We start from the raw sequence: 15468 nt of genomic DNA, 5'->3' as shown, positions 1-15468 counted from the left end.
GTCAAGTCACCACGGTTTCAATCCACCTGTACACACCTTTACTAATTCCATTTGGGGCATCACTACAAAAGGAGTCCAGTGTAGTGAAAGTTCATCTCATCTCATCTAGCCGCTTTATCCTGTTCTACAGGGTTGCAGGCAAGCTGGAGTCTATCGCAGCTGACTACGGGCAAAAGGCGGGGTACAACCTGGACAAGTCGCCAGGTCATCACAGGGCTGACACATAGACACAGACAACCATTCACACTCACACCTACAGTCAATTTAGAGTCACCAGTTAACCTAACCTGCATGTCTTTGGACTGTGGGGGAAACCGGAGCACCCAGAGGAAACCCACGCGGACACGGGGAGAACATGCAAACTCCGCACAGAAAGGCCCTCGCCGGCCACGGGGCTCAAACCCGGACCTTCTTGCTGTGAGGCGACAGCACTAACCACTACACCACCGTGCCGCCCTGTAGTGAAAATTCATTCCACAAATTCAAATAAGAGTGCAATTACTTACACACTTTTTAGTGTCACCTGCAGTTTAATTATCAAGGTTTTTTGTTTGTTTGTTTCAAGTTTATTTTACTTTCTTGCAGTTTTTTTCACTTTCATTTTACACTTAGTGTTTATTTAATGTTTATTGCTGCACCATGGGTTTAAGAGTAACGCAATTTCAATCTTCTGTATGTCCTGTACATATTGCAGTACTGACAATAAAGTAGACTTTGCATTTAGAAGTCACAGCAATGATCTAAAATGTAAATAGCTTAATATAATAATTGAAATAGCTGTACATAGTTTTCCTTCCTTTTGGCCTTTTTTCTTTAGTAAAAAAAATTTAAAGAACAAACAAAAAGCTTCTTTAAACATGATCAGTAAGTTTTCATAACTTACTGATCATGGATGAAGTGTTCTTGGATCTTGTATTAAAAGACTTGTGCTAAATAACCGTAAACACACACATTTTATATATTTTATATATATATATATATATATATATATATATATATATATATATACACACACACACACACACACACATATATACACACACATTATAATTATACAACCCTGATTCCAAAAAAGTTGGGACAAAGTACAAATTGTAAATAAAAACGGAATGCAATAATTTACAAATCTCAAAAACTGATATTGTATTCACAATAGAACATAGACAACATATCAAATGTCGAAAGTGAAATTTCATGCCAAATATTGGCTCATTTGAAATTTCATGACAGCAACACATCTCAAAAAAGTTGGGACAGGGGCAATAAGAGGCTGGAAAAGTTAAAGGTACAAAAAAGGAACAGCTGGAGGACCAAATTGCAACTCATTAGGTCAATTAGCAATAGGCCATTAACATGACTGGGTATAAAAAAGAGCATCTTGGAGTGGCAGCGGCTCTCAGAAGTAAAGATGGGAAGAGGATCATCAATCCCCCTAATTCTGCACCGACAAATAGTGGAGATATATCAGAAAGGAGTTCGACAGTGTAAAATTGCAAAGAGTTTGAACACATCATCATCTACAGTGCATAATATCATCAAAAGATTCAGAGAATCTGGAAGAATCTCTGTGCGTAAGGGTCAAGGCCGGAAAACCATACTGGGTGCCCGTGATCTTCAGGCCCTTAGACGGCACTGCATCACATACAGGCATGCTTCTGTAGTGGAAATCACAAAATGGGCTCAGGAATATTTCCAGAGAACATTATCTGTGAACACAATTCACTGTGTCATCCGCCGTTGCCAGCTAAAACTCTATAGTTCAAAGAAGCCGTATCTAAACATGATCCAGAAGCGCAGACGTCTTCTCTGGGCCAAGGCTCATTTAAAATGGACTGTGGCAAAGTGCAAAACTGTTCTGTGGTCAGACGAATCAAAATTTGAAGTTCTTTATGGAAATCAGGGACGCCGTGTCATTCGGACTAAAAAGGAGAAGGATGACCCAAGTTGTTATCAGCGCTCAGTTCAGAAGCCTGCATCTCTGATGGTATGGGGTTGCATTAGTGCCTGTGGCATGGGCAGCTTACGCATCTGGAAAGACACCATCAATGCTGAAAGGTATATCCAGGTTCTAGAGCAACATATGCTCCCATCCAGATAATGTCTCTTTCAGGGAAGACCTTGCATTTTCCAACATGACAATGCCAAACCACATACTGCATCAATTACAGCATCATGGCTGCGTAGAAGAAGGGTCCGGGTACTGAACTGGCCAGCCTGCAGTCCAGGGCCCTGTACTACGAACGGAGGTTAACCTACCCAGAAGTAACCCAGGGTTCCCCCGCTAAACCGGGGTTGACAAAACCTGGTTATCTTGTTTGGGGTTAAACGGTACTACGACGCCAGTTATGAAGTTGATTTGTTGAACCTGGTTTAACCTAATCAGGGTTAATGCGCGTTCACGTTAAAGGGGAGGTTATCAGCGCAAATCACCACTGTTCACAATGGCACGGTCGCCGTACTTCACGGAGGAAGAATGCGCTGTCATAATGCAAAGCTACGAGGAGTTCAAAACAACATTAAGAGCAAAATCTAACACAGCAGCTGCCAATAAGGAGCGGCAAGCATGTTGGCAACGAATTGCCGATCGGGTAAATGCGTAAGTACATTCTCCCTTCTACATGTTCCAGAACAGAAGTATAGGATGAGAGAAAGCTTCATGATCAATCACAAGTCACAGAAAATGGTCCTTCGACGTGGCCCCAGTCATATATAGCTTGTTTAATGTCCGAAAAATCCTGAATAAAATTTGATATGGTAAATTCATGGAGTAGCCTACTTAAGCTGATATGTGCACAGAGTCACATGAATTAGGATGACTGACTGTTCAGTCCCTTTGACTAAGTTGGTGTATGTTCTGTGAACATTTCAGTGGCAACAGCAGTGCCAAACGCACCTGGCAACAGATGAAAATGAAATATAAAAACATCATTCATAATGGTGTGTGTGTGTGTGTGTTTGCAAGCAAGCATTCATTTGCCTTTTATTTATTCAAGTTTTATCTGTTTGCCTAATAGTTCAAATTGTTTTGTATATAGGTAGTTTATAATGTTGTGTGATATTAATGATAATATTGTGGGAAAACTACTTTGCACGGACGTTCATTTAATTTATTCTATCGTCATTTTGTTTGTTCTATTTTTGTGTATTTTATTTATTTATCTGTTTGTCTAGTTGTATCTATTTTTCTAATAATATATTTTTTGCATTAATAGTTTGTTTTTTCCTATTAAAATAATCTTGTGTTCTTGTTATAACTTTATTTATCTGACTGTTTAATTGTATCTATTTTTGTTACAATTTCAATATTTTTAATATAGAAAGCTTGTTTTTTTCTATTAAAATGTTCTTGTGTGATAACTAGTTCTTGTGTTATATTTATTGTAGTTGTATCTATTTTGTATCTCAGACTTAAATATTTTTGTAAAACAAGTGTTTTTCTATAAAATATTCTTGCGTTCTTGGTAACTATGTTCTTGAGTGGGTTCTTTTTTTTTTTACAGAAAAGCCGTTCTGCATGGACATTCATTGAAGCCCTCATTGTTTTTTGATGGTTATTTATGAGCGTTTAGGGGTTACAATAATGTAAGTCTAGGTTGCTTTGTATAAAAGGTATGTCCAGAAATATTGATGTCACTGTCTAAGCAGAGGGATCTGGCTTCTTTAGACGCTGTCTTCTTAAAACTGAATAAATATTTAAAAAGAGCCAAATGAGCCAGTCTTTTGAACGGCTCTTTTCAAAGAACGGATCACAAAGATGCAGATCCCATCAAAGAGCCATAAATCCCATCTCTAATCTGCGCTGCGATATCGCACAGGTCATCCAGGTACACTGGCATTGTCTCTAGAGGAAATGTCGGTGGAGAGGTGGTGTTTAAAAAGGGTGTGGTTAATCGGAAACCTCGGGTTAATCAAGAACATAACCTGAGACAAGCAGGTTTGAGATGCAGCGTAAGTTGCCATGGCAGCATACCTCGGTTTGAACATAGCCAACTTTCGTAGTATGGGTTAATCGGGAAGTTACGCTGCACGTGATCAAGTTACTCTCAAAGTTACCCTGGTAAGCCAGAAAACCTACTTCGTAGTACAGGGCCCAGATCTTTCACCCATAGAAAACATTTGGCGCATCATAAAACGGAAGATACGACAAAAAAGACCTAAGACAGTTGAGCAACTAGAATCCTACATTAGACAAGAATGGGTTAACATTCCTATCCCTAAACTTGAGCAACTTGTCTCCTCAGTCCCCAGACGTTTACAGACTGTTGTAAAGAGAAAAGGGGATGTCTCACAGTGGTAAACATGGCCTTGTCCCAACTTTTTTGAGATGTGTTGTCATGAAATTTAAAATCACCTAATTTTTCTCTTTAAATTATACATTTTCTCAGTTTAAACATTTGATATGTCATCTATGTTCTATTCTGAATAAAATATGGAATTTTGAAACTTCCACATCACTGCATTCCGTTTTTATTTACAATTTGTACTTTGTTCCAACTTTTCTTGGAATCGGGGTTGTGTGTATATATATAATTATAATGTATGTATATATGGTGTGTGTATATATGAGAATGGGTGTGAGAGAGATGTAAATAAATAAATAAAAACCACACACTTTTTTGGCCATAAATGCTTCTCTTAATCTTATGACTTTCTAGGCCAAATAAAAGTGTGCTACACATTAATTTAAATTTTACACAAAGTTCACAGACTTTCTCCAAACTTAATTTTCCATGAAGACAATGATACATTAAACATTTCTGCCAATTTCTCTTGATTGGCTTCACCAAATGTAACAAATTATCTTAAAAATAAAAAAAGGGGTTAACTGTAGATTTAGAATATCCAATAAAACAACTTCATTCTTTGACCAACTGGACTCAATTTTGTCGTGACTGATAAATTCCACCTACAAATAAAATCACTTGATAATCAAGAGCTGATTGTTGTTTTGAAATGTATTTATTTTTTTCTTCTCATGGCATTAAAATGCTGAAGACAAAACATATGGGTTTCTTGATTGCACAGTGTTACTGCTTCTGCATCACGCTGTAAAGCAGCATCATGATGACATTAGAACAATTTTGTTCAGCAAAATGATAAAAGGCTGAAGTCATAACACTGTTGTTTTGGCAAGTTTACATGGATTGTGTGCATGTGTCCCTCAAAGCTCCAGTTCAATCTTCACATCCATCTTGCTCTTATAGGGCTCGAGTACAGGTTTAACCTCTTCAGAGAGAAATCTAGCAACCTGTGAGACAGAGGAAGATGAGACACTCGTGTGATGCAACAAGGCTCTGGAAACTGTGATCTCACATATTGGCACAGCTTCCACCACCAAACAAGTAATGTTGCTCCAAATACCCCTGATGCACTTGGTCACCCCTCTTAGCCAGGCACCATGCAGGACACAGGGGTGGAGATAAAAATACTGCAGACCACTAATCTGGTCAAACACAATTGTCACAAACAACCTGAGGAATGCCTCTGGCTGAAATCACTTCAGAAGGCAAAAATCTTAGAAGTGTAGTGACTGTCTGCCAAAGTTTATTTCTCCTTCCAAAAGTATTTTCTGCAATGCAACAATTTAAATAGTTTAGATTTTTTTTTAATAAAATATACTTACCCACAGTTGTGATTTCTAATCACCATTCTGCTAAACTTTACAAATCGTAACCGTAATCAAAATCTGCCATGTTCTTGTTCGACAGCATCCTGAACAGCTTGTTATTCATTTTGCTTGTGCTCTATATGGGGTATAACACAATGGAGCTCATCATCCTACCGAGTGCCTTATATACAGTGCGGAGCGTAAATGAGTACACCCCCTTTGAAAAGTAACATTTTAAACAATATCTCAATGAACACAATTTCCAAACTGTTGGCAAGACAAAGCTTAATTATAACATCTGTTTAACTTATAACGTGAAAGTAAGGTTAATCATATAACTTAGATTACACATTTTTTCAGTTTTACTCAAATTAGGGTGGTGCAAAAGTGAGTACACCCCACAACAAAAACTACTACATCTAGTACTTTGTATGGCCTCCATGATTTTTAATGACAGCACCAAGTCTTCTAGGACTGGAGTGAACAAATTGGCGACATTTTGCAACATCAATCTTTTTCCATTCTTCAACAATGACCTCTTTTAGTGACTGGATGCTGGATGGAGAGTGATGCTCAACTTGTCTCTTCAGAATTCCCCATAGGTGTTCGATGGGGTTCAGATCAGTAGACATACTTGGCCACTGAATCACTTTCACCCTGTTCTTCTTCAGAAATCCAACAGTGGCCTTCGATGTGTGTTTAGGATTAGGGGCGGGCGATATGGGCAAAAAAATAATATCTCGATTTTTTTTGGATTTTGACGATAATAATTAGTCGATATTTTTAAAAATGTGATTGGAATTCTCAGAGTTATACCTACTTGGAGATTACAATAATGGGCACAATGTTTAAGGAAAACATTTATTGTCTTTAAACAAAAATAACTTCATTGAACTACAATGCAGAAATATTGAACTCTTGTAATAAAGTGCTCCATGCATCCATGAGAATTATTGCACATCAACACAGCAGCAAGTGTTTATGGCCTTATTGTACAAAAATATCACTTAAAAAAAAAAAAAAACTTTCCTAAAAAGGTTCTCAAATAAATAGAAAGAGATTTGTAAACAAAATACAAATGTTGAGAAAAAAAAAAATCCACAATTCTCAAATAGTAAAAATACCCAGTATTATCACAGTTAAGGACAGATGCCAGAACTTTGCAGAACTTTGAACATTCTAGGCCAACAGGTTTTTTACTTCAAATTATGTGCCAAAAATACCAGTCTGTCCACATTGTCAGGCTTGAGTGAAGCCCGGTGACATGTCTCAATATTTCCTCCTGTGCTGAATGCCCTCTCTGAAGGGCTGCTTGAGGCAGGGATGCATAGATACTTTTTAGCTAACTTTCCCAATCTGGGGAAATTTCTCTCTTATGTTTTCCACCATTCAAGTGGATTGACATCACTGTCTACCTCCGGTATTATAAGGTAGCTCTTGAGCTCCTTTTCTATGGCAGTAGCCTGTGTCTCCCCTCTCACTTGTTTTTTGAAGTAACTGCCGAAAGACTTATCTTTTTGGCTGGTTCATTGGCGTCACCACCATCTGCTCCACCTTCAGCGGCAGCACCTTGAGCTGTGGTAGCTGAGGTGCCTGGAGAATCGCTCTCTTCCCGAGTTGCCATAGCCATAAGTTCAGAGGAAATTGTTGACATTATCATCTGATCATCATCATTGTAACGGTTTTTAAACCGTGGATCAAGTGGATGCCACACTTAAAATGCCATCCACATTGTCATCTCTGTATTTTGTAAATCCAGAATGGTTTCCTTGATTTTTTTGTGAGATCTATATCATCAGACTCCACTGCCAGGACCTCAGAGTTAAATAATGACAGGACGGGTTTCAGGTAGGAGATTGTTACTACTTGCTCACCTGAAAGGGCATCTGTAAACTCAAGCAGCGGACTAAGTGCTTTGCTCACTGATTCTAGCACATCAACATCTTGCCATGTTGGGATAAGATGTCTGCGTGTCTTGTCTGCACCTAGCACATGATGAATGGCCTTTTCTTGCTCAGTAAATCTCTCGATCATACACTGTCTTGAGCCCCATCTTGTTGGTGATTCTGTGATGAGTTTATGCTCTGGGAGCTTCAGCTGATTTTGAGCATCATCCAGAGCTTTCCTCAATTTAAAGCTGTTGGAAAAAAGGTTCCAACCACCTTCTTGCAGACACCAATGGCTCGGTCTATCCTAGTATCATGCATGGTCCTCTCTGGAAAATATTTGAAATGGAACATTATTAGCCAATTAACAGTGTAATGATGTAACATTCAGTGCCATGTATGTTGACCTTATAATACCATGCACTGCAGTTTAAAATGGCAGTTAATTTCATACAGGCTTAGTGAGTGTCCAATAACAAAAAACCTAGGCCTATTTAAAAAAAAAAAAAAAATGTATAATGTACACTACCATTCAAAAGTTTGGGGTCACCCAGACAATTTTGTGTTTTCCATGAAAAGTCACACTTTTATTTACCACCTTAAGTTGTAAAATGAATAGAAAATATAGTCAAGACATTTTTCTGGCCATTTTGAGCATTTAATCGACCCCACAAATGTGATGCTCCAGAAACTCAATCTGCTCAAAGGAAGGTCAGTTTTATAGCTTCTCTAAAGAGCTAAACTGTTTTCAGCTGTGCTAACATGATTGTACAAGGGTTTTCTAATCATCCATTAGCCTTCTGAGGCAATGAGCAAACACATTGTACCATTAGAACACTGGAGTGAGAGTTGCTGGAAATGGGCCTCTATACACCTATGGAGATATTGCACCAAAAACCAGACATTTAGTAGAATTTAGCTAGAATAGTCATTTACCACATTAGCAATGTATAGAGTGTATTTCTGATTAGTTTAAAGTGATCTTCATTGAAAAGAACAGTGCTTTTCTTTCAAAAATAAGGAAACTTCAAAGTGACCCCAAACTTTTGAACGGTAGTGTATATACATTATAAGAAAATATATGTTATATACATATTTTCACTTTTCTCGGCAGTGATGACACTTACATTGCTATTTCATATCAACTGCAATAGATAAGAATATTGAAGTGATAACTCACCGATTGCAATATGAAGCCGGTGACCAAAGCACAGTAACCTTTTCCAGTTGTTACTTCTGAGTGCATGGACGACGTTTGCACCGCTGTCGGTGGTTATGCAAACCATGCCCTCTTCACTCAATGACCATGATGCGAGGGCATCTTTCAGACCAAGGGCAATGTTGGCTCCTGTGTGGTCGTCTGGGAAATAGGATGTCTGCAAACAGTAGCTCCGAAGTAGCCAAGATTCGTCAATGAAATGCACGGTCAGAGAGGGGTATGGCTCCGATGTTCTGCTCGACCATAAATAGGTTGTTGTTGCGAAGTGTGCCACCTTTTGCATTTCGTTCATCACAGCTTTGCGAATTGAATCATACAGGGTGGGGAGAGCAGTTTCGCTGAAATATTTACGACTAGGCACACTGTATCGCGCGTCTAAGATCTCATCTCATTATCTCTAGCCGCTTTATCCTTCTACAGGGTCGCAGGCAAGCTGGAGCCTATCCCAGCTGACTACGGGCGAAAGGCGGGGTACACCCTGGACAAGTCGCCAGGTCATCACAGGGCTGACACAGACAACCATTCACACTCACATTCACACCTACGGTCAATTTAGAGGTCACCAGTTAACCTAACCTGCATGTCTTTGGACTATGGGGGAAACCGGAGCACCTGGAGGAAACCCACGCGGACACGGGGAGAACATGCAAACTCCACACAGAAAGGCCCTCGCCGGCCACGGGGTTCGAACCCGGACCTTCTTGCTGTGAGGCGACAGCGCTAACCACTACACCACCGTGCCGCCCCACGTCTAAAATATTCACAAATTCTATAAAGCCTTGTCCCTCCACCAACTGCATCGGTAACATCTCTTTGGCTATGAACTTGGTGATGGCATTTGTTATGTCTTGCCATTGTTGACTTTTTCCTCATATGGCACTTTTCTGCTGAATGATTCAGCAAGCGTCTGTTGGGTATGCTGACTCGGTGGCCTGCTTGTGCTTGTTTTTTCTTGAGCAGCAGAGTCTCGAAGTTTCTCATATTCTTCGTACTCCTTCCTATGATTGGTTCAGAGGTGGTGAAACATGTTCGTTGTGGAGCTCTGTTTCACGTTGATTGATTTTCGACAAATCTTGCATATGACTGTCTTTTGATCTACGTCTGTCTTTTTGAAACCAAACCATTTCCATGCCAGAGAGGTAGACCCGCGCCTCAGCGCTAAAATCATCTGAAGTAGCTTCAGGGACTGGAGATGCCTGCATTTTCTCATCACCATGCGCTGCTGACCTGTTGCAAAGTGGAGGCGAGAGGTCATGTGATCGCGTAGGCCCACTAGTCATGTGACTGAATACTGCCGTGCTGTGGGGAGCACTGCTGCGCCGTGGGGAGCACTGCTGCGCCGTATATTGACATGTGAACAGTTTCCCCGTGCGTTTCATTGTTTTTGGCGAAGTCATTTAAATACTCGATAATGTAAGTTTGCACATCGTTAAAACAACAATGACGATATTATCGCAGACGATATATTTCACCCACCCCTATTTAGGATTGTCATGTTGGAAAAGTGCACGACAACCAAGGGCACGGAGTGATGGTAGCATCATCTCTTTCAGTATAGAGCAATAAATCTGTGAATTCATGATGCCATCAATGAAATGCAGCTCCCTGACACCAGCAGCACTCATGCAGCCCCACATAAGGACACTGCCACCACCATGTTTCACTGTAGGCACTATGCATTTTTCTTTGTATTCCTCACCTTTGTGACGCCATACAGTTTTGAAGCCATCAGTTCCAAAAACATTTATCTTGGTCTCATCACTCCAGAGTATAGAGTCCCAGTAGTCTTCATCTTTGTCAGCATGGGCCCTAGCAAACTCTAGGTGGGCTTTAAGGAGAGGCTTCTTTCGTGGACAGCATCCATGCATGCCATTTCTCTGCAGTGTACGCTGTATTGTGTCACGGGAAATAGTCACCCCAGTTTGGCTTTCTACTTCTTTAGATAACTGCAGTGAACTTGCATGCTGATTTTCTTCAACCCTTCTCATCAGAAGACGCTCCTGTCGAGGTGTTAACTTCTGTGGACAACCTGGACGTCTCTGTGAGATGGTTGCAGTTCCATCTTTCTTCAATTTTTGTACCACTTTTGCTACAGTATTCTGACTGATAAGTAAAGCTCTGCTGATCTTCGTGTAGCCTTCACCTTTGTGGTGTAAAGAAATTATTTTCTTTGGGGAATTCTGAAGAGACAAGTTCAGCATCACTCTCCATCCAGTCACTAAAAGAGGTCATTGTTGAAGAATGGAAAAAGATTGATGTTGCAAAATGTCGCCAACTTGTTCATTCCATGCCTAGAAGACTTGGTGCTGTCATTAAAAATCATGGAGGCCATACAAAGTACTAGATGTAGTAGTTTTTGTTGTGGGGTGTACTCATTTTTGCACCACCCTAATTTGAGTAGAACTGAAAAATGTGCAATCCAAGTTTATATTATTAACCTTACTTTCACATAAGTTATATTAAACTTTGTCTTAACATTTTGGAAATTGTTTGTGTTCATTGAGATATTGTTTAAAATGTTACTTTTCAAAGGGGGTGTACTCATTTACGCTCAGCACTGTACCTTACATAATGTAGAACACCATTTGGAGATTCAGACACAAAAAGCAATACATGGCCCAATGTTTATACTGTATATAAAGTGTGTGAGTGAGATACAGTACCAGTCAAAAGTTTGGACACCTACTCATTCATAGGCTTTTGTACATTTTGACACTTTACATTGTAAAACAACACTGAAGACATCAAAACTATGAAATAACACACGGAATTATGTGGTAAACAAAAAAATGAAAAAAAGTTTCATATTTTAGATTCTTCAAAGTAGTCACTGTTTACCTTGATGTTTTGACCACCTTGAACGCTTTTCAATTAACAGGTGCCTCGTCAAAAGTTAATTAGTGCAATTTCTTGCCTTCATAATGCGTTTGAGCTCAAACAGTAAATAATAAAAATACAGTAAATAGCCCTATTCCACAACTGTAGTAATCCATATTATGTCAAGAACCACTCAACTAAGTAAAGAGAAACGACATCATTACTTTGAGAAACAAGTGTTGCCAGGCAAAACAAACCTCGCCCGGTAGCACTCATGATGAATATGAAGGAAGATATCACGAAAATAAAATAAAATAAATAAAATACGTACCCTATGGGTACATGTGGCTATGGCTTATAAATAAAAAAAACTTCAGATACCATGTCCATACAGTAAATATAGCACGCATGCATACACACACACACACACACACACACACACGAGACAGGAGCCACAAAAATGAAGCGGAATCCAAAAATGAACAAAGTAAAATATACCAAGTGTCTGTACTTTATATTATTCTACTCTTACGGTTTTCGAAACTGAAACCTCGAAACCAAGGCTGACATACACACACTGTCACCATGACCCAAACTCTGATTTCCTGGAAATGGCCCGGCGCTAGAGCTCAGTGGAACGCACTTTCCCTCTGTAATAAGCATAAATGTCTGAAAGCAATTTCTTTAGTCTAGTCCATTTATTTCGAATGGTGAACCGAATTGTATACACTCACCAGCCATTTTAATCGCAACACATGTATCCGCGTGCACAGTACGCGATTGTTACACTCTTACATACGAGTGTATGAGGCAGTAGCCACAAAAACCTTGACCCAGGTGACCCTCAAAAATGTTGGAGGTTCTATTTGAGACCAATGCCCATCTATCCTGAAAGTTTCATGAAGATTGATCCAGCCATTTTCCCATAATATCGTTTACTGGGGGGGGGGGGGACCCCAACCAAAAACAATACCTCACCCCTTGGTGGACTCCGTCCCAGGGCGAGGTAATTGTCTTAATTAATAAAAATAAAGAAAAAACACTGAATTACAAGGCGTGTCCAAACTTTTGACTGGTAATGTATGCATGTATGCACATACAGTGCCCTCCATGATTACCGGGGGGGATAAAATTTCAGCAAAAACACAGGTGCTACAGTTATTGCCACCTCTGCATTTAATACTTTGTAGAGCCTCTCTTTACTAGTAAAACAGCACCGAGTCTTCTCCTGTAACATTTTATAAGGTTGGACAACACAAAGCATAAATTTATGAATCAATTTTTCAATTAAAGTCTGGATTTTTAAACCCCTTTTTTACGAATCTTTACAAGGGGTGCCAATAATTGTGGAAGGCACTGCATGTATATACATACATACCATATACCTATAGTGCATGTTAGTACAGATTAAAACTATTGCCATATTTGGTCGTGACTGGGTGTCGAAGTTCCCATTAAAACAAATTCGCTGTGCATCAGTGAACCACAGTAGCATGCCTAGTTTCACTTATTAAAAAAAAAAAAAAAATTCTCATCATTTGTGTGTATTACTAACCAGCACCTGAAAACTAACTTCAGTTTCATGGGTGCAATTATGTAACTGGAAATACACCCAAGCAGGATATGAACAGCCTTTGGATTTGAGAGAGAAAGCGGGACATGAAGAAAAAGGTGGTGTTTATATTATAAAAAGAGGAGTAGATGTGTGAACCTGTTGTGGAGCTCGGCCAATGAAGGTTTTAGGGTCCAGTAGAGCGTCTAGCTGGTTGAGTACAGGAGTGAAGTAGGGGTCAGCCCGCACTCGAGCCAAGAAGTCATTATCTCCTCCTTCCTGCTTCACCACAGTCGCTGCCTGCTGGGACAACACCCGGATCTTCTCATGGCAATCCTGCGCTCATGGGTAGACAAACAAAGGATGTGGTTAACCATCAAGACATCAAAAACACAGTGATGTATATAGGCATGTAATGATATATTGTGCAAAGATAAGTCACAATTCAAATTTGAATCAATGAAATAAAAATAAACAAATCATGATTCTTCTCAGGCTGCACAATCAAAATTTTGCCTAGTGGTAACTGCGTTATTTACACAACAGAGGACACAATAACGTACAATAGCAGAATGCGCATGACTTCATCCTAGGTGAAGTAACACAGCTCTAATGCCATACACAAAGGAAAAAAAAGCCCACACACAAAAATGGGAAAGAGCTGTTGTGTGACTGACTGTACAAACAGATTTAACAAGAAATCGGAGCTCTCTTTTTACAGACTGATGAAAGCTAAAGTTGGGGGGGGGGGGGGGGGGGGGGGGGGCACTCCAGAAGTTTAAAAAAAAAAAGCCCGTGTTAACTTTTTTCATTTTTAACAAAAGGAATATTTTAGATCATAGGCTATTATTTTACTCCCACCTCCACAATAATTTATGAAAATGAAATAATTTTTTTTTTATTTAACAAAAGAGGTCACCAGGTCATCGCGGGGCTAACACCCTATTCACACCTATGGTCAATTTAGAGCCGCCAGTTAACCTAACCTGCATGTCTTTGGACTGTGGGGGGAAACCGGAGCACCCAGAGGAAACCCACGCGGACACGGGAAGAACATGCAAACTCTACACAGAAAGGCCCTCGCCGGCCGCTGGGCTCGAACCCAGGACCTTCTTGCCGTGAGGCGACAGTGCTAACCACTACATCACCGTGATGCCACCAGTTGACTCATTACATGCCTAAATATATACAATGCATCAAACACCAGAACTAACCAATCATAGATATATTAAATCTGCATAGTTTAATACTGAGCAATGAACAAAAAGTTTGTAATAAGGCTATAAAGAAGATCATACCTGCCTGTTTCCTCCTGCCTTCACCATGGCCATGATGATGTTCTCAGTAGCCATAAACGGCAGCTCGTGGCGGATGTGCCTCTCGATCACCTGCAGAGGGCGCCAGAAACGTTAGCTTTAGCAGCAAAGCAGCTGGTGGGAAAACCACAGACCCAAAAAAAAAAAGTTTAAAAAAAAAAAAAAGATTAAAAACCCCACCATCCAACACCACAAGAGTATGGAAAGTTTTTCAAGGCATGTGTGTTATCTGAATGACTTATAGTCTACATCAACTCTTTACCCCTTAATGACGACCCCGTGTATATCCCATAATGACGACATATGATGCTGGCATGTATGCACCATAATGACGACATTTGACAACTTTTTTTTCTTGTAAATATGTTCCAAGGGTGAACAGAATATACATATACGGTACAAGGGTGGCTGTAGCAACTGCTTTAAGGGGTAAAGAGTTAACCTATACACGCACGCAAACGCACCTTAGGATAGACCACCAGACCCTCGGTGACATTCTGTAGTGTGCTGAGGATGATGTCAGCTGTGAGGAAGGACTCAGGCAGAGAGATTCTCCTAAACATTAGATGGAGAAAGTATTGGTTCAGAATCGATTACAAAATAAACTAAAGCTGAAGAAAACCCCTCAAAAAACACTTCGACTTTAAAAATTAGGTTTATTTTTCTATTTGGAGTCTCTCTCAAAAACACTTGCCTCAGATATCACAGTGCTTGTTTGCAGGATTTTCATTCTCTTGCCTTTCACACTTTACACCAGTTCCAATCCAGACACCATCAGGTAGGCAGGTTTAACAGAGATTAGCCTGGATTAGATAATATGGTCTACAGTATGGTCTGGTAAATTCAGGCTCAAGGAATAGAAGAGTTAGACTGCCTTTAAGATTTTTCAAGTGTAGGTCATAGAAAGAATTTTCCCCTGACACCCAAATATTTTTGTTTAGTGGACTGAGATACCAAATTCGAATCAGACTTTCAGTTTTAAAAAAATAAATAAATTTAAAAAATGAATGAATTTAGGGCCACATGGCTACACTACAGTAACGGAAAGCGAGAAGAAAAGACGTTATGCT

General features: G+C 39.7%; 1 protein-coding gene across 1 annotated transcript in view; it reads right to left on the bottom strand.

Moving 5' to 3' along the window:
• Nucleotides 1-4940: 4940 nt before the first annotated feature.
• The window catches only part of adsl (adenylosuccinate lyase), a 32293-nt gene continuing 21765 nt past the window's right edge, over nucleotides 4941-15468 (bottom strand). The window contains exons 10-13 of the mRNA XM_060901793.1: nucleotides 14863-14953; nucleotides 14381-14470; nucleotides 13242-13418; nucleotides 4941-5248 (exon numbers count right to left, since the gene is read on the bottom strand). Coding sequence (XP_060757776.1) covers nucleotides 5162-5248; nucleotides 13242-13418; nucleotides 14381-14470; nucleotides 14863-14953 — 445 coding nt within the window. The 3' untranslated portion in view covers nucleotides 4941-5161. The remainder of the gene's footprint in view (nucleotides 5249-13241; nucleotides 13419-14380; nucleotides 14471-14862; nucleotides 14954-15468) is intronic.

This window comes from Neoarius graeffei, chromosome 20 (genome assembly GCF_027579695.1).
Source record: "Neoarius graeffei isolate fNeoGra1 chromosome 20, fNeoGra1.pri, whole genome shotgun sequence".
NCBI lineage: Eukaryota > Metazoa > Chordata > Actinopteri > Siluriformes > Ariidae > Neoarius > Neoarius graeffei.
Note: the sequence above shows the minus strand (reverse complement) of the source record. Positions and strands in the feature narration are given on the sequence as shown.